Source organism: Peromyscus californicus, unplaced genomic scaffold, assembly GCF_007827085.1.
Source record: "Peromyscus californicus insignis strain IS unplaced genomic scaffold, ASM782708v3 Scaffold_5__1_contigs__length_169319896, whole genome shotgun sequence".
In the NCBI taxonomy this organism is placed as follows: Eukaryota; Metazoa; Chordata; class Mammalia; order Rodentia; family Cricetidae; genus Peromyscus; species Peromyscus californicus.
The window spans coordinates 147,199,938-147,223,556 of NW_026294573.1; the positions used below are offsets into that span (position 1 = coordinate 147,199,938).

Below are 23,619 nucleotides of genomic sequence, written 5' to 3' on the forward strand. Positions count from 1 at the left end.
CAGTCCCTCCAGAACTTTCCCATCCTATGACTTTTCTTTATAAAGGGCAGACAGATATGAAGACTAAAGTAAGAATCACAAACAGAGCAGGTACCTAAGCCAATTAAAGTAAGTAAACACGCCAACACTTCACTAAATTTTTCTTTTTCTTTTTTTTTTTTTTGGTGGTTGTTTTTGAGACGGATGTAGTCCTGGCTGTCCTGGACCTCACTCTGTAGACCAGGCTGTCCTCAAACTCAGAAATCCACCTGCCTCTGCCTCTTGAGTGCTGGGATTAAAGGTGTACATCACAACCACTCAGCACAAAATTTTAACCCCAACCTACAAGCTTGCTTTAAGTAATAGATGACTTAACAATAAGAAATAGTAACTGGCAGGTTTAATAAAATTAGGGAAATCTATAAAGGGACTTAAATGTCATGAGCAAGAACAAATCAAAGGTTCAAATGAATAGAAGTACTTAAGCACTCACCAAGTGCCACTTTCAAATTTGTAGTTTACTCTCTCTGGATCTGAAAATCTGTGATCTAAAAATGAGAATATACAGTCATCATTCTGGCTACTAGACAGCAAAGATGTGCAAAACAATCAAAAGTAAGATTAAAGGGATCAAATCCCAGCACTACATAATCACTACAGTGATACTCACTGTAAGGCTCTGAGATCATTGCTAAAATTATGTTCCCCATGTCTTCCACCTGAGAGGCTCCGTATCGGGAGACAGAGTCATTCTTCTCAAAGTTGAGACCTGTGCGGCTAAGTTAAGGAAACACTGAGAGGTAAAGGCAGGAGTTAAACTTAAAAGGGAAGTTCTTTAGAAAGCTTAGCATGGCTGTTTCTGAGCAGCCAGGACTGCACCCAAAGTCCTGGTGTCTCCCTCTCTGTCCTCTTGCAGCAAGTGTCCAATTAACCCTATCCCAGGGCATTACCAGTAAGAAGTTTGGTTTACTTAGGAAATAGCAAATACATGAAAACTGTGCATTTAATGTCAAGTGATAAAACAGCTAATTAGAATCTTTTATCATTATACATACAAGGCAATGCCCAGGTAACCTAAAGATATGGTTGTCAGCCCAGAACAGGAGGAATAACTTTTACAATTCACACTTGAGAATACTAGTGACATCATTTCCATGCTTTTACTCAGAACTTCCCTTCCAGAATACTTTTAAGAGACCTCTGGGATATCATATCTTAATGGTAATACATAAGTATTATGTATTACTATTACTATTATCATTTTGAAATGCAAGTTCTTTCACAGCAAATCTGAGAAATAATTCAAGCACCTGGGATGAGCAATGTCACGTGTGTTTTGACATGGTGACCTCACTGTGCTGCCCAGGCTGGTCAGGACTCCAGGCCTCACTCAAGCAGCCTCAGTGTTGAGTGTAGTTACACGCCATGGCCAACCCTACCGCTCCCAGACTGTGTCAGCACACTTTCTGGGTAAACCAGGGCTTGTCTTCCACATTTTGTGTTATGGATAAATCACAACTGTTTTTAAATATTGAAGTATTTTTAAAATTTGTATTACATTTTAACTATTTGTGCTGTGGCATTCAGTGTGTGGTAGCTTGTACACTCCCCACGTGTGACCATGAGGACAGCTGGGAGGGGGATTCGACCCTTTTACCTTGTGGCTCCCAGGGACTGAACTCGGGTCTTACCTGCTGAGCCATCTCACTGGTCCAGAATACATTTCTAAAGATCTATTTACTTAATGTACACTGGTGCTTTGCCTATATATACTCTGTGTGAGGGAGTCTATTCCCCTGGAACTCGAGTTACAGACAGTTGTGAGCTGCCATGTGGGTGCTGGGAATTGAACCCAGTTCCTCTTGGAAGAGCAGCCATTGCTCTTAACTAGTGAGCCATGTCTCCAGTCCCAGACTACATTTTTAACAGGAATCAAAGACAATACCGTGAGAATGCACCTATTCCCTAGAATGAAGGGACATGTCTATGTTGTGCGGAGTAGAATGTTTCTTATTCCATACTGTTCCCTACCTGATATTTTTAAAAGCTTAAAAAGCATTTTTTAAAAAGAAGAGGGAAAAAGATACGATCCCTTATGGACTACTTAGGGAAACGTAGATTACAAAATTCAGAAACTCAGAGGCTAGTCAGTCAGTCAACCACAAGCACTTTTTCCCATCTCTTTAAAGTCATTCCCGCCCCTCAGCTTCCCCTCCACCCCTCAGCCCCCCACCCCCACCCCTCAGCCTCCCCTTTTCTCCGTAGGGACAGTTACCAGGCCATGCCTTAACCCACTAAACTCCAGCTTATCTGTAAGCTGTGATAGCCTCAGCCTCTGGGCTTTGTGTGAAGATGGAGATAAAAAGGCGCAAAGCTGGCATGCTCCCCTCCTTCAGACACCCCAATGCCTACTCTCAACCATGATGACCACATATACCCCTAAGACTGAAATAAACATGAAAATTCTCACAGGACGACCGTCAGTCTCAATGGTAGACAGCTTCGCCTCTACCCTTCCACCCTCTGGTGAGAAGATACCTATGTGTGAAGGACCAGAGTCAGTCCCAGGAGATGTTCAGGCAGATAACGTCAGTCTACTCTAAAGGCTATCATCTGCAGAAGCTACCCCTGCGTATTTATGAATCCAAAAGAAGAGAACACTAGGAAGGACAGCTGCCCTACGTTCTCAGGAAGAGTCAGGAAAGACTACTGGAATCTTTAAAGAATCAAGGAATGGAAACCAGCCCCACAGAATAAGTCTGGTGTCTCAGGCTCAGCACACGCTTCACCACATGTAGGCCATACAGTTCTTTGTTGGAAGGGCAGGGGTGGGGATGGGGGGGGGTCTGTATACTGTGTGACTGGCAGCATCTTGTCCTCTACCCTCCAGTTATGATATCTAAACACACACACACACACACACAGGCTATGCTAGTCAATTTTGTTTTTCAAGACAGGGTTTCTTTGTGTAGCCCTGGCTGTCCTGGAACTGACTCTGTAGACCAGGCTGGCCTTGAACTCAGAGATCCGCCTGCCTCTGTCTCCCGGGGGCTGGGATTAAACAAAAGCGTACGCCATCACTGCCTGGTCCTCTATTCAGTTTTTATTCATCATCTTTCTCTTCTATAATTGCACAAATGAGTTCCATAAAATACCCATCTCTCATCTTCTTTATTAGTTTAGCACAGAGGAACTGGCACCCAGCACGAAGCCTTCCTTAGCTGCTCCAGGCCACAGCCAGCAACTCTGTCATCTACTGTCCCCCGAGAAAACTGCTCTTCGATGGTTTTACACATTACCCGAGTATGGACCTCACCCGAATCTCGGTCACTCGTCCGTACATTTAGCACTCTGGAGCGGCACTATAGCTATGTCAGGGAAATGATGAAACGGTAGATGCTTCTACAGAGCTCACAGCTACAATTTGCTGTAGCCTAGAGTCCAGGGTGCTGAAGGTCAGGGTGCCGAGTTCCTTCCCAAGGTCTGCTGCGGACTACAGATGCTGGCACCCCAGGTACTTCTGGACAAAGCTGTGGGCTGTCAACAGGCTGGGGTAGGCCATCAATGACCCTCACCACACACCCACTTTCCCCATGTACACAGAGGCCCCCTGACAAAACATGGATCTACATTTTTTTGTTTCACACACAGGTTTGACATTTCCATTTTGTTTTGTTCTGTTTGTTTGAGACAAGTCTCACGGTATGGTTCTGGCTGCTCTGGACCGTGCCAGTAGACCATGCTAGCCTTGAACTCTTGATGCCTCTGCTTCCCGAGTACTGGGATTAAAAAGACATAAGCCACCGTGTCCACTAGGTTTGACATTTTCTAATCCTACTTCTAGTGATTTTAGTCTTCCTTTTCATATTATGATTAAGCAAATCAAATATCTACCTATAAATAATTCTATAGAAGCCGGGTGTTGAGACCAGCCTGGTCTACACAGCAAGTTCCAGAACAGCCAGGACTACATGGAGACCCTGTCTTGGAAAAAAAAAAATCTCTAGATACATGACATATCAAATCATAATAGAATTGTTTACAGGATTCCCACCAAAATATACATACCCACATGATATGCACACGTATGTACATATTTACACAGGTATAAATAAAGGCATTTAAAACACCATTTGTGCCATCATCCCCTTCCTTCACTTTTCACAGCATTCCATCACCAGGTAGGGAAACAACACCCACAAAATGAAGAACTAGGATTTAGAGATGTTCCCCAACTCAGTTTCTCCACAGTAGGTAACAGGACTGGATCGTAATACAGCCACACTTTGCTGTACACACGTCCCTGCTCTAGGCTAAAAAGTTTGTTTAATTTGTTTACTTTGAACAATACTTTGAGAAAAATAATTAAATTTATAGGAATAAGTCAAGGAGAGAGATCAAAAGTAAAAATGCAAAGTCTCCTTTCTGTGTTGAAATAGATTTGTAGCTAAAGAATCACTTTACTAAATTCTCATTTTTAATTAAGACTATGTCAGGCTGTAGAGACGGCTCAGTGGTTAAGAATACATAGTGCTCTTCATGAGGACCTGAGTTCGAATCCCAGCACCCACCCACGCCAGGTGTCTTCCTGTTGTTACGACTCCTCATATCTCTGACCTCTGTAGGCACTTGCGTTCATGTGCACATACCTCCCACACACATATACATAATTAAAATAACAAAAATAAATCTTTAAAAAAAAAGAATGTCACTGGCCTTTGGCTAATATGTTTCTATATAATATATCCCACCATATTTTCCTTGTGCCACCAGAGACCAGCAGCAAAAAGTCATAAAACTTTTACAAGTCACTGGACCGGCTAATGCCCAAATCACCTCTTTACACATGTGTGTGCACACATACACACCGCTTAAATCTGCTCAATCCATTTCCTTACCAGAACTGAAACACAAACAATAAAGGGGAGGTCTTTCTGTCTTGTCTTTTGTACATGCTAGGAAATGTACTGCTGGCGAGTTACATGCCTGGCCCTGGGCGGGTTTATTTATTTTTTGATGATTGGTTTTTATTTTTTACATGCACTGGTGTTTTGCTTACATGTGTGTCTGTGTGAGGGTGTCAGCTCCCCTGGAACTGGAGTTACAGATGGTTGTGAGCTGCCATGTGGGTGCTGGGAATTGAATCTGGGTCGTCTGGAAGAGCAGCCAGGGCTCTTAACCGATGAACCATCTCTCTAGCTTTGGGATTGTTTCTAATGTTTTAGCAATAATACTTTCTTCCATCAAAGCCTATTATATTTTGAATTATTGCTTCACATCTGATCTCGGGAGAAGGAGAGATGAGCCTGTGCCTCCTAATTTCCTGCAGAACTAGTCCCATCAGTTACTCACGGAGCCCTCAGGCAGCCGCCACAGCACAGACAGGCTCAGCCAGCTTTACAACCAGAAATGCCACGAGGGGATAAAGAGTCCAGCCTAGGACAGTGGGAACAAAACCCTACCTCTCAAGCTGTACTGAACAAGGTCTATCCACAGAAGGTGAGGCTGTCCCAGCAGCAGGAGCCTTCCTTTATCACCTTTGGTGAAATGGGCCAAGGGTCTAGTCCATCAAGACATCTATACCAGCTTAATAAACTCACAATGTCTTTCCTGACTGCCAGGAAACGACACACTTGCAGTGCATTTACTTTCCACATGTAAACAACTTTCTCAAACTACTTCTTTAGTTTATATCTAAGACAATCACACATAAAACAGCATACGTTTCAAATCTCAGAATCACATCCCAGTAGAAATTCTGTATCAAAGCCCTGCAGAGACTCATTAGAAGACAGTCTCCTTACCTGCCTACTGTATTTACAGCAGACACAAATACTATGTTGCCAGACCTATTACAACACCCGTGGTACGCGCAAAGGAAAACAAACAGGGCGCACACAGATGGGCTGCACCAAGAACCAACATTTCCAGTGTAGGAAGGAGGTGAAGGACAAAGTAACAAGTGCTGTGTAGGCTTTTAAAAAACAGAATGCAGGGCTGGAGAGACGGCTCCGAGGTTAAGAGTGAGAGCCGGGCTGCTCTTCCAGGGAGCAGAGTTTGATTCCCGGCTCCCACATCCAGGCTCAACCCGCCCCCAGCTCCCCACCCCCACACAAAATAGATGCTACACAACAAGTTGGAGCATTTGGGGGGCACAGGGAGGAGGATCATAAGGTCTTCCTCCACAATATGGCAAGTTTGAGGGCAGCTGGGACTACGAGGGACTCTCTCACACAACTAAAAGGATACTTGCTAAGGCAATGCTGGTGCACGCCTTTATTTAATCCCAGTACCGGGAGGCAGAAGCAGGAGGATCTCTGAGTTTGAAGCCAGCCTAGCCTGGTCTACAGGTCGAGTTCCAGGACAGCCGGGACTACAGAGAAACCCTGTTTCGAAAAAGGAAACCACTGCAAACTACAAGTAGGAGCCACAAGAGTAAACTTTCTTACACCAGAAATAAGCTGGGAAAAGAATTTAAAGTCTTAGTTTAACTCCAATTACTCTTTTCTTTCTTTTTTTAAATATAATTTATTTATTTTTATTTACTTATTTTTATTTATTCGTTTTCCCTGCATGTATGTCTGTGTGAGGGTGTCAGATCTTGGAGTTACAGACAGTTGTTAGTTGCCATGTGGGTGCTGGGAATTGAACCCGGGTCCTACAGAAGAGCAGTCGTCAGTGCTCTTAACCACTTAAACATCTCTCCAGCCCCAATTACTTTTTTCAAGGGGGGGAAAGATCCCTACCTAACAAATCCGACTTCCTGCAGGTATTAGTTAATGAAGGACCAAGTAACGGAATTTCAAACAAATCTGAAGAGGCAGATACACCACAGAAGCGGTAAGATGTCGGTAGGCACTAGCCACAGAAACGAACGTGGCAGCTCACGTCTGTAATCTTAGCTGCTTGGAAGGCTAAGAGGCAGGCTCATGAGTCTGAAGCTACCTAGCACCACAGTGAAACAGCAACTCAAAAACCACACAACAACAACAAAAACAAGACAAAAGAAAACAGGCATACGCAAGAGTTGGAGGCTGTGAACTGGCACAGTGCTTTGCTTGTCTGGCTACACAAGACCCTGGCTTTAGTCCCCAGCATTGCAACAACCAGAACACAAATACAAGATTTTTTGTTTTGTTTTGTTTTGCTTTGTTTTAGCTAGAATCTCATTCTGTAGCCCAGGTCATCCCAGAACAAACTATCCAGACCAGGCTGGCCACAGATCCTCAGTGATCCACTGGAACCTGACAGAAAGGTATTTATATGGAGTAAGCAAATTAGGGAGAGACTCTGTGAAAACAAAAACCAGGTCTTCTTTTTTTTGGGGGGGGGGGGGGGGTTTCGAGACAGGGTTATTCTGTGTAGCTTTAGAGCCTGTCCTGGAACTCACTTTGTAGCCCAGGCTGGCCTCGAACTCACAGAGATTCGCCTGCCTCTGCCTCCCGAGTGCTGGGATTTAAGGTGTGTGCCACCACTGCCCTTCTTTCTTTTAAATTTTCCTTCATTCCTGAATGCACTTTGGTTGGATCAAATCCACCCTCACATTCACCCCTCTTAACTCCTTCTATGTCCCCCCAAGTCCCCTTCCCAACTTCATGTTCTCTGTTTCTCTCACAGTACACCTATGTACTCTCCATTTCCTATGTGCGTGTCATGTATGTATGAATGTGTGTATGTATGTATGTGTATACACACACACACACACACAAACCTATGGGTCCAATTAATGCTGCTAAGGGCCTTCTAAAACATTTTTCTGAGAATTCTCACACTAAGTTTTTTTGTTTTGTTTTGTTTGTTTTTTGAGACAAGGGTTCATCTCCATTTGACTACGTAGCTGAGGATGACCCTGAACCCCTGACGTCCATGCCTCCACTTCTCTTGTGCTGGAATTACTGATGTGCACCACTACATAAACATCTGGCATATACAGGACTAGCGACAGACATTAGGTATTAAACCCAGGGTTTCCTAGGTGCCAGACAAGCATTCTACCAAATGAACTACATCAGAAGCAAAATATCCTTCTAGAACTGGTAAGTCACACCCAGTTAGCCCGTGCACCAGCGGGACAAGCAGTTATTGCTACTGCTTCACTCACAACAGACCACAAGCCAATGTATTGGCTAACTTGGCCCACACTGTGCCGACACGTTGCCAAAGTTAATTCCTTCCCTCTCCAGCTAACCAAGTCAACTACCAGAGCACACCTGAGCTGCACACTTGAGCCTCTCGTTCATTTTCATATAAAGAGGTACTTATAAGGAAAAGTTAGAGCTCTTTCCTCCATCTTTTAAGTTGTGTAGGGATTTGTGATAATTACAAAGTCCTGTTCTATTAATCACAAAAATATCGTGCAAAATTGAGCCATAAGCCAGGCAGTGGTAGCACACACTTTTAATTCCAGCACTTAGGAGGCAGAGACAGGCAGATCTCTATGAATTGGAGGCCAGCCTGGGCTACACAGCAAGTTCCAGGACAGCCAAGGCTACACAGAGAAACCCTGTCTCAAAAAAAACCAAAACCAACCAAACAAACAAACAAAAAGTCATAATCACACAGTATTTACAAAAGGAACAAACAAGTGAACACAGCCATTTACCTGAACTGAAGCTTTCAAAGCTCTTAGCCAGTGTCACACAGGTTCAAAACTTTAATTGTAAAGCAGTACAAGTAAGATTTTCAATCAATAAGGAAGTCCATTTCAAGTTGTTGGCAGCTCTGTTATCTCCTTCGATACACCCAATAATCCGAGAGGAAAACAGTCATGGTGGCCAGGCACTGGATAATGTGGTGGCATGCACCATGGCATTATTCTTTGAACTCTTTCCTATTTTAATACAGATAAACTGAGGCTGATGCGTGCCAACAACTTAGCTCTAATACATGAGATTCCAGAGTTCGTGTTTTTAAGCACTACGCTATGCCATTTTTTGTTTTCTGTTTTTTTTGTTTTTTTCCCCAAAACGGGTAGCTTTGGAGCCTGTCTTGGCTGGCACTCACTCTGTAGACCAAGCTGGCTTAGAACTCACAGAGATTCACCTGCCTCTGCCTCCCTAGTGCTGGGATTAAAGGTGTGTGCCACCATGGCCTGGCCAGCTATTTTAGTAAATGAATAAAAATCATTTATACAAATGGCTTTGTAATCAAAATGCCAATAGGAAGTAGCTAGTATTAGTTTTTCCAAGGGATCTAATATAATTTCTTAAAAAAACATGAAGCACCACCCTATCATCACCCTTTCCTACCTCACCTGATTAAATACATTGCAGTTCACAGTTCACCTGATAGATAAAGCTTTTCCAGACACCATCGTCTGACTCACAAATGGCTAGCACACCTACAGCTGGAATTACTCTGGACACCTAAACCAAAGCTAGAAACAGTTTCAGAGCAAACACAAAAACCTGAGGAGAAGTGCTAAAGGAACCAGAGCTACATCACAAAATCCCCGACCCTGACTTTTCTCAAAGCAGCCATCCTTTCCGTTTACACAGACTGACAAGGTCCACAGAACTTTCTTTTGGGAACATTCAACATAGAGAGAGGCAAGTTTAGGTCCCACAAGGGCAAATCTACAGAGTGGCTACCCTCTCAAGACCCAGCTACAAGACATCAATACTTAAGCTTCCTTTTCCACTAGAAAATAACAATGCTAGGGCTGGGGCTGGGGCCGGGGCCGGGGCCAGGGTCGGAGCAGGGGCCAGGGCAGGGGTTGGAGCAGGGGCCGGGTTGGAGCAGGGGCTAGGGCAGGGGTTGGAGCAGGGGCAGGGTTGGAGCAGGGGCAGGGTTGGAGCAGGGGCTAGGGTAGAGGCAAGGGCTAAGTGGTAATACAATTGCACAGAAAAAGACAGCATTCTCATTTTATTTCACCTTCGGTAAGTACCTTGAAAAACCACACATTCTTTTTTTAAACTCAGTCTCTCTCTCTCTCTCTCTCTCTCTCTCTCTCTCTCTCTCTCTCTCTCTCTCTCTCTCTCTCTCAGTCTCTCTCTCAGTCTCTCTCTCTCTCTCTCTCTCTCTCTCTCTCTCTCTCTCTCTCTCTCTCTCTCTCTCTCGGTTTTTTGTTTTTTAGTACAGAAAACAAAGTGTTAACCACAAAACTGCATGGAGATAAAACAGTCATAGCCGTACTATATACAACCCAGCAATCACAATTCTCGATACTTAGCCTAAATGAATTAAAAATTTATGTCTACCTGCAATCATGTATTAAGCTTGTCACAACTGGGAATCAACGAAGTTTTTGGTAGGAGAGTGAATGAACTCTGGCATATCCCGACTAAAAGGAGACAAAGTATCAAACCATGGGAATACATGCAAGCACCTTAGACATGTCTTGTTGGGTTTAAAAACAATGTGAAGACTATTGCTATTTTATTTTGACTACAAGACATCCTGGAAAAGTCGAAAGCACAGGGACATTAAAATGTTTAGAGAGGGAAGAACAGGTGAAGAGTTGGGTCTTAAGAACATAAAGTCGGGGCTGGAGAGATGGCTCAGAGGTTAAGAGCACTGACTGCTCTTCCAGAGGTCCTGAGTTCGATTCCCAGCAACCACATGGCGGCTCACAACCATCTGTAATGAGATCTGGCGCCCTATTCTGTATACATAATAAATAAATAAATCTTTAAAAAAAAAAAAAAAAAACATAAAGTCTTCTCTAGTTTTCCAGTACTAGGTTTCCTGATATTACATGGTGGAAAAATCATTATATACCTTCAAAAACCCAAGAATGTCCAACACCAAAAGTGACCGCTAATGTAAACTGAGGATGATGTGTCAAAGGAGGTTCAGTGGGTTTGTTTGTTTTTTGAGACATGCTTTCTTCTGTGAAACAGTCCTGGCTGTCCTGGAACTCACTCTGTAGACCAGGCTAACCTCAAACTCATAGAGATCCCCCTGCCTCTCCCCTCTCAAGTGCTGGGGTTAAAGGCATGCGAAACCACCGCCCAGCTAGGAGGTTCAGTTTTTTGTTTTTAATGATTTATTTAACTTTATTTTTTGTTTTTGTTTTGGAGCTGAGGATCGAACCCAGGGCCTTGCCTAGCAAGCGCTCTACCACTGAGCTAAATCCCCAACCCTAACTTTATTTTATGTGCATTGGTGTGAAGGTATCAGGTCCCCTGGAAGTGGAGTTAAAGACAGTTGTGAGCTGCCATGTGGCTACTGGGAATTGAACCCAGGTCCTCTGGAAGAACAACAACCAGTGCTCTTAACCACTGAGCCATCTCTCCAGCCACTAAGAGGTTCAGTTTTAACAAATCTGTATGCATGTGCCACAGTGAGGAAGGGGTGGGGGATCATCAGCAAGAGCTGATGCAGTACCACCTAAGTTCCAAGCAAGCCTAAACTGTATAGCAAGTCCCCCTTTCAAACTGAAACAAAAACAATACAGTACCAGGAGTTTACATTTTAATTGGATATAAAGTGAAGAAATACCCCCAACACAGTACCATAGCCACTCACCATCCAAACCAATCCACATTTCTACACGTGCATTGAAAACAACAACGAAATACATCAGCTGGCCAGCGCGGTGCGTACTTATAATCCCAGCACTTACAGAGGTAGAGGCAGGAAGATGAGGAGTTCAAGATCATCCTTAATGACATAGCGAGTTGTAGGTCAGCTTGGGCTACATGACACTGTCTGAAATGACTAAGATTTAAAACTGCACAGTAGGAAAAGTTAAAAAGTGTGTCAGCCTACACACTCTGGCTACTAGTGGGACAGAGAAGGTTACAAGAGCCAGACTATCACCTCAAAAAACCATCAAATACATTTAATGACTATCTTCACACTTCCACTTTCAGGACAGTGTTTAGTGGTTTCAAAGAACCCAGCTCTTCGGCTCAGACTTGCTCGGACAGATGAACACCGCGATGTTAAGTTTCCTCTGACCTCTGAAGTTGGCTTGGCAGCCCTAGTCAGGAAATGACCTATTTCTCTGAAGACAAAGTTAGATTAATTGATCACGGTGGGAATGAAAAACAAACACTATTGCTAAGAAAACGTCATAGCATTTCTAAAACGTCAGAGGGGGGAAAACACAAATATTAACCAAAACATTTAATGTTAGAATCCATTTTTTTTTTTTTTTTAAAGACAGGGTCTCGTGCCGGGCGGTGGTGGCGCACGCCTTTAATCCCAGCACTCGGGAGGCAGAGGCCGGCGGATCTCTGTGAGTTCGAGGCCAGCCTGGTCTACAAAGTGAGTCCCAGGAAAGGTGCAAAGCTACACAGAGAAACCCTGTCTCGAAAAACCAAAAAAAAAAAAAAAAAAAAAAAAAAAAAAAAAAAAAAGACAGGGTCTCAAATAGCCCAGGCTGGCCTGGAATTTGCTACATCACTGAGGATAACCTTGAACAGCTGATCCTCCTGCCTCTACCTGACAAGGGCTGGGATTACAGGTGTGACCCAACCCAGAGCTCCATCTGCAGTAGGCACTCTACCAGCTGAGCTACACCTCAGCCTCGGGACAAGTTGCATTTAAGAAAGAGAAGAAAACCCTGTCTTTGTTTTTAATCCAATGCATTGCTAAACGGCCATGCGTTCTACTTCCAATGTCAAGAACAATGCATGTAAGGAGGAAGTTCAGCTTGACTTAATCACAATTTATCCATTTACTATAGACAAATATTTCTGAGCTTTATCACTACTGCACTTGAAAAAGAACTGCCAACATATGCTTACAGAAGTATGGTCAGGCTGGAGAGCTGGCTCAGCAGTTAAGAGCACTGGCTGCTCTTCCAGAGGACCTGGGTTCAATTCCCAGTACCCATATGGCAGCTCACAACTGTCTGTAACTCCAGTTCTAAAGAATCTGACATTCTCACACCCATGCATAAAGATAAATAAATTATTTTTAAAAAATTAAATGGAAAAGTTAAAAATAAAAAATAAATAAAATAAAATAAAAAAAGTAGGGTCGGTGGGAACAGTAGACAAAATCACGGGCACATTTTGCTGCCCCCTCCCCAAAGGTCAGCAACTAAAATACAGCCCAGAGCAAGGAAGCAACCCAAGTAACATTCCTTAAACGCCGCCAAAGCCTCAACCTTACATATGCCAAGACAGCTGGAAGAAAGAGGTGGGGGATTATGTTTTATCAAGACAAGATTTCTCTGAATTGTCAGCTCTCTGAGAAAAATAAGAATGTCTACACAGAGGACCTATGCGTACAGCAATGGACATTTTACCAATATGATGAGAATACCACCAGGTAAAGGTTTCATTTCCGGGGGTGGAGGCAGAACCCAGCGCCACTAGATGCTCTACCACTGAGCTACATCCAGCCTTGATTATTTTCTAGTTACTTTTATTTTCTATTTTATAGAAATTTTCTATTTGCATCAAATAGTTTAGCATTTTGCTAGCACTGAATTGTATGTGTATGTTTGTACCCTAACTCCCATGGTGACTATCTGGAGATAAGATCTTCATAGAGTAAAAACTTGTATGATCTTGTAAAGACTGAACAAGAGTGGGGCGCACACCTTTGATCCCAGCACTCAGGAGGGAGGCAGAGACAGGAGGATCTCTGTGAGTTCAAGGCCAGCCTGGTTTTATAAATCAATTTCCAGGAAAACCAGGACTGCTACACAGAGAAACCCTGTGGGGGTGGGGGTGGGGAGGGAATGAGGTTTTAGTTACTGAAAACAATTAGAAAGTTTAAGCAATGTACAGTTCGGGGGGTGCACTCCTGAAATCCCAACACTCAGGAGGCGGAGGCAGAGGATCCCATTCTGACGACTTATGAAAGAGAAAGGAAGGAGGATGACAATAAACACCAGCAGCCCCACAATCCTAAAATAACCTAAACTGGACTTCAGGAGGCTCATTAAAAAAAAAAAAAAAACAAGCCGGGCGGTGGTGGCGCACGCCTTTAATCCCAGCACTCGGGAGGCAGAGCCAGGCGGATCTCTGTGAGTTCGAGGCCAGCCTGGACTACCAAGTGAGTTCCAGGAGAGGCGCAAAGCTACACAGAGAAACCCTGTCTCGAAAAACCAAAAAAAAAAAAAAAAAACCTGCATGGCTATTAATATTTTTAAAAAGATTTTGAAATTTATTTTTTTATGTGTATGTGTAATGTCTGCAATATATATGTATACCTTGTAGGTGCCTGGTACCCACAGAGGCCAGAAGAGGGTGTCTAATCCCCTGAACCAAGAGTTATAGAAGGTTGTGAGCCACCCCATGTGGATGCTCAGAACTCAAGTAAGAGCTCTAAAGTGCAGAGCCATCTCTCTAGCACCCCACAACCCCCAAAAGTGGCTTTCAAGGAGCAACCTAACCCAATTCTCAGCTTCCCTCTGATACCGTAATACATAACTACTTATTAGCACATTAAAAAGATTCCAGATGCAAGACAATGGGTCATTCATGATATAAGATTTCTAAGCATTAAAACTTAATTTAACAATATGTAAAGTGTTCAATCAACTTATTTTTGTAGCCAGGTGGCACACACCTTTATCTCAGCACTTGAAGGGGCAGAGAAAGGTGGATCTCTGGTCTACATAGTGAGTTCTAGGTCAGCCAGAACTACTTAGTGAGATCCTGTCTTGAAAATAAATAAAATTTAAATAAATAAATAAATAAATAAATAAATAAATAAATAAATAAATAAACCCCACTATATTTGTAAGTAAATACTTTGGGGACAATCCATTCCCCTCACTCAATTTTTTTGAGACAGTCTCACCATGTATCTCTAGCTGGCTTCAAACTCACAGGTATATACACCGGCCTCTGCCTCCTGAGTGTTGGGATTAAAGGTGTGTGCCACCACATCTGGCTTAGTTCCTGTTTTATCATGCACCCAAATATCTTACTATCATCACAAGATCTGGCTGGTATATATTTGAAACAGGTATAGTCTAAAGGGCACCCAGTACCTCAAAACAAAATCTTATCTACTGTAAAGAAGCCAAAATAAACCCCAAGACCAAAGCAACCAAGACCAAGTGGCTTCGGAATCTCTAGACAGTGTGAAGTCTTCCCATTTTATCTAACCCATCATATATCTGTGTGTGTATATCTTTACACACACACACACACACACACACCCCTATATATGATACACTCACGTATTTATTATCAGAAATGCAACCACCTCATATAAACTTGGAAACCATGTAACTGCTCACTTTCGGTCATGACCACTCTAAAAGACGCCTATAGTTTATTTTGTTACTTCCTCCTGGCACACATAGTATATTGACACAGTTTGGACAGGAACAATTTTATCCACACACTGACAAAGTGTAACGCATTTTCCTTGAGCCAGGTGCAGTGGTTAATGCCTTCAAGGCAGCACTGGGGAGGCCTCGTGAGGCAGGAGGATGCCACATGCTCAAAGGCAGCCTCCCTTCAGGCCATAACAAGACTTTTCTCCAAAATGTAAAACAACAAATAACAACAAAAAAAGAAAAGGATGGGGTGGGGGTACAAACCCTTAAACACTTTAAAGGATACTCTCCACCATTGCTGCCACGTCCAGCTTGTCGATATCAGGTGAGCCAGGGCAACATTTCTTGAATTCTTTTCGAAGATCAAAAAAGGAATAGAAGCATTCAGGAAGTAATACATTCTGAGGGAGGATAAGGCAGAGGCTGTTAACTAGGTGAACCTGGTCCACATTTCTCTAATAACTAGGAACCTAACAATGGAATATAGTACATTTACCAGTTTTTAGAAATATAAAATTCAGGCCGGGCGGTGGTGGCGCACGCCTTTAATCCCAGCACTTGGGAGGCAGAGGCAGGCGGATCTTTGTGAGTTCGAGGCCAGCCTGGTCTACAGAGCGAGATCCAGGAAAGGTGCAAAGCTACACAGAGAAACCTTGTCTCGAAGAAAAAAAAAAAAAGAAATATAAAATTCAGTGTGGAATGGCTCCATTTTTAATGCTTGATCATAATACTGAATTAGATCCTGTAGCAATTTCACAAAGGCACCTCACTATAATGGAATGGATAACAGTGTTACAGTCCACTGTGCCTTCTAATCAAACCATTTTTGTTTTTCTCGTTTTGTTTTGTTTTGTTTTGGAGACAGGGTTTCTCTGTGTAGCTTTGGCTGTCTTGGAACTCACTCTGTAAAGCAGGCCTGCCTCTGCTTCCCGAGTGCTGGGATTAAGGCGTGCGCCACCACAAACCATTTTTTTTTAATTTTAATTTAGCTTTATGTGTATATGTGTATTTGTGTGCATGTGCACCAGATGGGTAGGTTCTCACAAAGGTCAGAAGAGGTTGGCAGAACCTCTGAGACAGGAGCTGCAGGAACTGATGGTCAGATGTGAGGGTCAGGAACCGAACATATCCCTGCTAAGCCCTGAACCACGCCCCGCCCGATCAAACCCTTTCTGAAGCTATGACACATGTGCACTACGGTGCTGTTATTTTTCAGGTCACAGTAGACTTTTTCTAGCTGTTATCATTTTGGACCATCTGTATTTTCAGGTATCATTTTTTCCCAGATAAATTTAGACTAAGATTAAGTGGTAAGATTGTGCAGTTCTAACTACTGTTGAGTCCCAGTAATATGTACATTTGTTATCAAACATGGCTAGGAGTAGTAAATTCCCTACTCTTTGCAAAAGATTACTTTTGTGCCAAATTACAGTCCTGTATTAGTTTTTGCCCCTCCTTCTGGCTCTACCTGAGAATTCGAATTAATTTTAAAAATATGCATCACAGGGACTGAAGAGAGGACTCTGGTCAAAGCACTGTTCAATCCCCAGCACTCACATGGTGACTCAATCACCTGTCTCTTCCGGACTGGGAATCTGACACTCTCTTCTGATCTCCACAGGCACGCATGCACATGCCACACACAATCCATGCAGGCAAAACACCAATACATATAAAAAAAATAAAATAAAATAAATCTTCAACCAACCAACCACAGGCTGGTCAGGTGGCTCAGTGGGTAAGGAGCTTAAGCCTGATGATGAGTATGATTCCTGAAACCCACATAACAGTGGAAGGAGAGAATGGACTCTAGGTTATCCTGACCTCAACATGTGAATGTGGCATGCTAGCACCGCACGCATGCACAGTAACAAAACATTTAAAACCAAAAGGCACACAACTAGACAAGTAGTCAAAGTGCACTAATTCTGGAGGCTGGAGAACTGTGAGACTATGCCCAGCCTGAGTCATATAAGACTGTCTCAAAAAAGCCAAGGGTGGTAGAGTGCCTGCGTACCATGTGCAAGGTTCAACGCTCAGAGGTTCAATTCCCAGCCACAGATCAAACAGAAGAGGAACTTTAAGTCAAAGCAAAGGAGAAAGTTACCTCCTATTCTTAGCTCTGAACACCACTCTTGTGGCTAGTAAAGGTCACTGTGCAGATAAATAAATACTACAGCACTGGTTAAAGGTTTTGTTAATTTGTTTAAGACAGAGTCTCCTTGTATTATGCCTGGCTGACCTCAAACTCAAGGCTGGGCAAGACTTGAACTTTCTTTTTCTTTTTCTTTAGTTTTTGGAGAAAAGGTCTCTCTCCACAGCCCTGGCAGTCCTGAACTCATGACCAGACTGGCCTCAAACTCAGAGATCCACCTGCCTCTGCCTCCCTAGTTCTGGGACTAAAGGCATGCGCCACCACACCTGGTTAAGTCTTGAACTTCTGACTGACATCCCTTGCCACTCCCCCTGAATGTGCCTCCACACCTAGTTTTATGCAGGCTGGGGGATAAACCCAGAATGCCAGACACACATGCTATTAGCTGAGGTAAATCCTCAGCCCTGAAGGGTAATTCTGGGCTGCTGCTTTTTGTTTGGAACCTACTATATGACCCCAGGCTGGCTTAGAACTCATATCCTGGCTCAGCTTCAAGGGCACTGTTGTTATAGGTATGGATCACCATTCCTGAATAAAAATTTTCTTTACAAGGCAGAATTCAGATTTCCCCCCTTTTTTACATTATTTGCTGGGTAGAGCACACACATGTCAATGCATGAATGTGGATTCTAGTCAGCGTGATTTTCTCATACTGTATCTGAAATCAGCATCATCGAATCGCAGTAACTATGTGAAGCATGAATTCTCACAATGTCCTATGCTCATGACAATCTACAGCACTAACTCACACAACAGGAAAACATCAGTTTAAATCACTATTCCCAACTGAAATACTTAGCACTTTATTTAGTGTTTATAAAGGTACTGACATTACACTAAATTATAAAAGCAAAATAAACAAGTTTGTATAGTATAAATGCTATTGCAAAAATAATGCATCCCCACAGAATTCTAGAGAATATGTAGTATTTGAATGTAAGGGAAATTTGTTCATCTTTTGCTTTCTGTGTAGCAAGTTATTTTCTTTCATGTTTTGCCATTTTGCGTGTAAAGGAATATATATAATTTTTATTACAACACTATTTTTATAGAAATGGCTCGGGAAACTACCATGATTTCCTCTGGAAGTTTTCTCCCCTTCAAAGCAATCCATCTAAAAAATGACAGAAGACACTATGCTGGGCACAGTGGCCCTTACCCGTAACCCAGCACTGAGGAAATAAGGGAGGAGGCTCTTGAGTGAGAGGCCATCCTACACTGTATTCATTGACAGGCTAGCCTGGGCTATAACCATCCCGAAACCTGCTGTAAAAAGCTTTTGCCAATAGTGAAAGAACTAAGGAATTAAGTCTTGGCCCTTCATCTATGACTTGAGGGTTGGAGGGGAAACCTCCTTTGTACTTGAGTCAATGACATGGCTATTGGTATGCCATTCCATAACATCAACCAGTTACTAGATTCCTAGAAAAGAAGTGATCAACCTTCAAGATGGAGGACCTGGGGTTCATCCTACAGACTTCCCAATTGTACATTTAACTAACTTACCAGCTTTCCCTACTTTAGAGAAGGAAGACAAAGAAGTCTGGGCTAACTGTACCTGCCTGCGTCTATTTCAATCTACCAACTTTCTTAGCCTCACAACCTTTTCAACCTCAGCGCCTGCCTAGTTGCTTCCACAACTAACTAATCAACTGTTAACAGAAACTACATTAGCACAAATCGGCTATACTGGGTGAGTTATCTATGCTCTTCACTGTCCTACCAAAATACTCTTCCCAGGAGAGAAACAGTAGATCCAGGGTAAGACTCAATTTTCTTATTGCATGGTCTTTTCCACATGAGAAAAGTCAGAAAAGGTAACCCCACTGATAAAGATTTCAGTGCACCGCTGTAATCCCAGCACACAGATGAGGCAGGGGTACCATGAATTTGAGGCTAGCCAGAGTTAGTTCCAGAGTAAGACCATCTCAAAAAATCCACACATTTACAGAAGCAAACAAAAATTTTAAAATTCGGTTTTCAACACTTACTTCAAATCAAAGGGAAGTGATCTAAAATGTTATTTTACTGTTACGTTGGTAACTGTGATCTAAGCAATCTTAAACAAAAATATTTAGAAGTTTAGGAGATTTTTGATTCTCTTTCAAGGATAAAGCATTTCACATAAATTACCACAATGCTGGAAAATACTAGTCTTTTCTACTTTAAGTGACAAAAATTCAAACCTTCTATTAGCTTTGGAAAATGGTGTAAATCATCGAAGGATACCTATAAAATTACTGCAATCCTAGACATCTCTATGAAAATTACATGTGTTTTTCAATTGTGGTAAAATATACATAATGCTAAATCTACCGTGTTAACCCCTTTTAAGCTCCAGCACCAAGCTACGTGCTCAGACTCCAGTTTTATTCCTTCTAAGTACAGCCGCGCTCTGCAACTGTCACCATCCTTTTGATTCAGAACACGTTTCTCTCTCCAAAACGAAAATCTGCACCATTAAACAATAAATCCCCGCTTGTACGTCTTTTAAAGTAGAATAATTTGGATGCCGTTTTAAAAAGGCTCCAGTCAACCCCCAAAGTACAGCTGTTTTTTCCAGAAGCCAGAATCAACAGATTTGGATAAACCACCTGGTTTTGTTTTTGTTTGTTTGTTTCCAAATTCCTTAAGTCACCCCGCAGAGGACATCCACTTTTCCAGAAGCCCCGCTCTTACCTTCTTGGAAGCCTCGGGATGCAAGATCTGTCTGACATGAAGCTGCCCATCCGTACACAAACAGAAGGAAGTCCCTACCCCAATATTCAGTTCATTGCTCACTGACTGGTTAAACTGTAAAAACAAGAGACACACGAGGGATGTAACGAAAGCAGAATTCACAAGCATGTCAAAGCGGCCAAACTTGAAGACAACCCGAGAAAAATCGTCCCGGGGACTCTGAAGCCGGACAAGGTCAATATCACAAAGGACCCCCCCCCTCCCACGAATCTGCCTCTTTCCCCTAGGCAAGGAAGCTTTCCAACCCATCTGCAATTTTTTGCTGGGAAGAAGTGGATGTCACTCCCCAGCAGCCCTTATATTGAGGATGAGACTGATTAGAGGTCTCTTTTAACAAGTTGCCTTCAGATTACATCATTCCATAGTGCTGCTTTTTAAATGTTTGCATGTTCCAGGTTTCAGGCACCCGTTTCCAATAAACAAGCGGGATAAGGAAGAAGCAGAACGCTATAAGGTGGGTAACATTTCTTAGAAAATCCTCTAGAAATAACTTATTCCTTTAATAGGAAACTCCTGCGCTAGGGCAGAGCCTGGGAGAGCATACATCGCTGCACAGGTGTTGAGACCCGCCCTATCCCGGATTCTAGCAACCGTCAGCACCAACAGCAGCCAGTTTTTAGGTCACCTCAATTCCAACAGGGGATCCCGCCAGCTCCACGGTCACCCAACAGGTAGCCCCACAGGTTCGTACTTGCAACCCCTCCCTGGGATCCCAATCAAGGCACTAAAGAAGTAATGAGGAAGCCGAGCCTTTGGAAACTGAGACTTCAGGCTGAAATCAGGCGGGCGCTCAGGTGCTAGAACCAGCGCGGCACGATGGATGGTCTGCCCCTCTACACCGCTGGGCTGCAGACCCAGACCCACTGGGGACCGAGCCTGGAGTTCCGGGAGCCAGTACTCAAGACTCGGCTGGGGTATAACGCGAAAGATTCTCCCGCCCAAAGAACTCCTCAGGAGGCAACTGGAACTCAGCGCATTTCTATCCCAAGACCCTGGGGGCCGGGAAGCCAAGCACAGCAGCCCCCACAGAGCGGCCCTCCCCCGCCCCCAGGCCGGGCTCCCACACACAAGGCTGGGAGTCTCGCCACCCCGCCCCAGAAACAAGCGGAGGCCGCCCCACGAGGGCGTGGAGCCACGGGGCTGGGGGCCGCCGGGCTGGGGGTGGACGGCGTGGCCCGGCCCAAACTGTCACCTGTCGGAGGGCTTGGTCCAGCTGCGGCGCGGAAGACAGGTTTTCGGCCACTATTTTAGTTTCTTCTTTACAATCCTCCGTCAGTTCCAAGTTATCCGGTCTAACTAGCACTTCGTGCAACTGTCCCACCTCGGGGGGGAAGGGTGGAAAGTGAGGGGTCAGTCCCCTTTTTCAGTTTGGAAATTCTTCCTCCTCCCCGGCTCCCCCCGGGCCGCTCGAGGCTTTCCAAGCACTCAGCCGCAGAATCAAGGCTTCCTGGACACCCAGGGATCGGGTCGCGGCTCCCCCGCCCCACCCCCACCCTACCCGGATCAAGTCGCCGAGGCCCTGGAGGGGACCCCAGCGCCCCAAGAACTACAGCCTGGCCCAGGAGTCCCACGACCCGTAGAGAACGCGGCGCGGCAGCGCGGGCCTCTCTACCTGGGCCAGGTTTCGGAAGACTGAAACGGCTCCAAGGTGCTTAGCCAACAGGTTTGGCTTTCCTGTGGATTCTCTAGGCCTCGGGGCCCCGCTTCATAAGCGTGCAAACGAACAAAAAAAAAGAAAGAGAGAAAAGAAACCCTCTATCTCCTCTCCAGCTTCGACAATAAAGTTCTTGCCCCACTCCTTGTTTGGACCAGAACGTGGTGAAGTACCTTCTTGTTGGCCAAATCCACGACTTTCCATAACAGCAGGATCAGCTCCTTCTCATCCGAACCCAGCTTGGCTCCGGTGGCCCCAGCAGTGATCCCAAAGAGCACCACCAAGTAATCCGGAGACGCCGTCATGACGATAGGTGGGGAGGGGGAAGAGGGGGGTCGGGAGGTGGCGAGGTGGGGTTGGAAGTGAGAACGGGAAAACCTGCGCTAAAAGCCTCTTCCAAGAGAAAAAGAAAGCGCCCACCCCCCTCCTCGCGGCCGCCAGGGCAAAAGGCGGTAAGCAGCCACCCAAGCCCACACCTGGCCGGCGCTCCACACCCAGGGCAGGAAGGGGGGTGGAAGGAGGGAGCAGCAGGCCTGCCCTTTCTGTATCCAATTGCTGGTGCGTCTATGAAAAGAGCCGAGGAGCCCGGCTGCACCCCCGGGAGGCGCGCGCAATGGCTGAAAGCTTTTCTGTTTTGGGATGTGGCTCTACCTGCCCGCCCCTTTCCCCCCTCCCCCACGTGGTGCAGGTAAGAGACACCTGGCGGCGCCCGCCCATTGGCTCCTTCAAACCCAGACGTGGCAGCGGTGGGGGGGGCGCTGGGGGAGGGAGAGGAGGGGGCGGGAGACAAAGGCTGGATGAATGGGGAGGCAAGGGCTGGAGAGGAGGAGGGGAGGGGCGGGGAAGAGTGGGTTGTCATCTGCAGGGTAGCCAAGGCCAGACCGAGAAAGGGGGAGGGGGCAAAGGGCGCGCGACGGCGGGGAAGGGTCCCTGCCCGAGGGGACCCGAGGTGAGGGAGCTGGAGGAGAGCCTTGGCGGTGGGGGAAGAAGCTGAAGGGTCGCGCGGGAGGCCAAGGTGCTGGGAGGCAAAAGGAGGCCAGAGGTGAGGCCCAGGGCGCGGCGCCTGGGAGGGACCGGCCTCCGGCCCCCGGGAAGGTGCTGCGTGCAACCGCGGAACCCGGGCAAAGCCGCTCCCGAGCCCAGCACACCTTGCAGTGCAAACAGCGGGAGGGAGAAGCCCTGCCAGCCCTGCCCGTCGCGGCGCGGGAGCTGACGCTCGCTCTCTCCACCTCGGGGCGAGGAGCCGCTCCCCACCAGCCGCAGAGCCCGACGCCCTCGGGGCTGGCTAGGCAGGTCCCGGGGCGCAGTCCCAGGGCTCACAGCCGCTGAGGGACTCCCGGGGGAAGGGCCCTGCAGCCCCTTCTCGGTCCTACACTTTGTTGTGTCTTCGTTGTGCTGGCTGCTAGTTCGAGACCGGAACGCCCTCCAGGACCTGAGCACAGTTAACTGTGATTTGCCTAGGATACGAAATAAAATGCATCTGCCCCGCAGGCCTCATAAAGGCCTTCCTGAATCCGGCCAAACAAGCTTTTTGCTAAATTTCCTCCTGTCCCCACGCCCTCCACTCCTGCCTCTTGACTTGTTCTTGGAGTGTGACTTGACCAACTTAGGGCCACAGACTCTTGGGCTACGACCAACTCCACCCCCATTCCCCGCCACGAGCCACCAAGGTAGGTCATGTTGACATTTTAGCAAAGCACTAGAGGTGTAGTTCCCTCGAGTTTTCTGTTTCAACCCGGCCTAGTCTTGGGAACAGGATTCCGTCTGAAATATTACTAGCGTGGCGCCAGCTGTGCGGCCCTGCGTATTCTTGATGTGAAGTGGGGCCGCCACACCCTTGCAACCCCTGGAACCCATCGGTACCCTTCTGGGTATCTTTGTCAGGGGAAACTAGAGACC

At 45.3% G+C, this 23,619-nt stretch overlaps 1 protein-coding gene across 3 annotated transcripts in view; it reads right to left on the reverse strand.

The window, feature by feature from the left end:
• Esrp1 (epithelial splicing regulatory protein 1) overlaps positions 1-22,025 on the reverse strand; it is a 50,271-nt gene extending 28,246 nt beyond the window's left edge. For all 3 annotated transcript variants that reach the window (XM_052717832.1, XM_052717833.1, XM_052717831.1), the window contains exons 1-6: positions 21,894-22,025; positions 21,259-21,387; positions 20,007-20,120; positions 15,459-15,573; positions 650-748; positions 473-527 (exon numbers count right to left, since the gene is read on the reverse strand). In XM_052717832.1, coding sequence (XP_052573792.1) covers positions 473-527; positions 650-748; positions 15,459-15,573; positions 20,007-20,120; positions 21,259-21,387; positions 21,894-22,025 — 644 coding nt within the window. The remainder of the gene's footprint in view (positions 1-472; positions 528-649; positions 749-15,458; positions 15,574-20,006; positions 20,121-21,258; positions 21,388-21,893) is intronic.
• Positions 22,026-23,619: the final 1,594 nt, after the last annotated feature.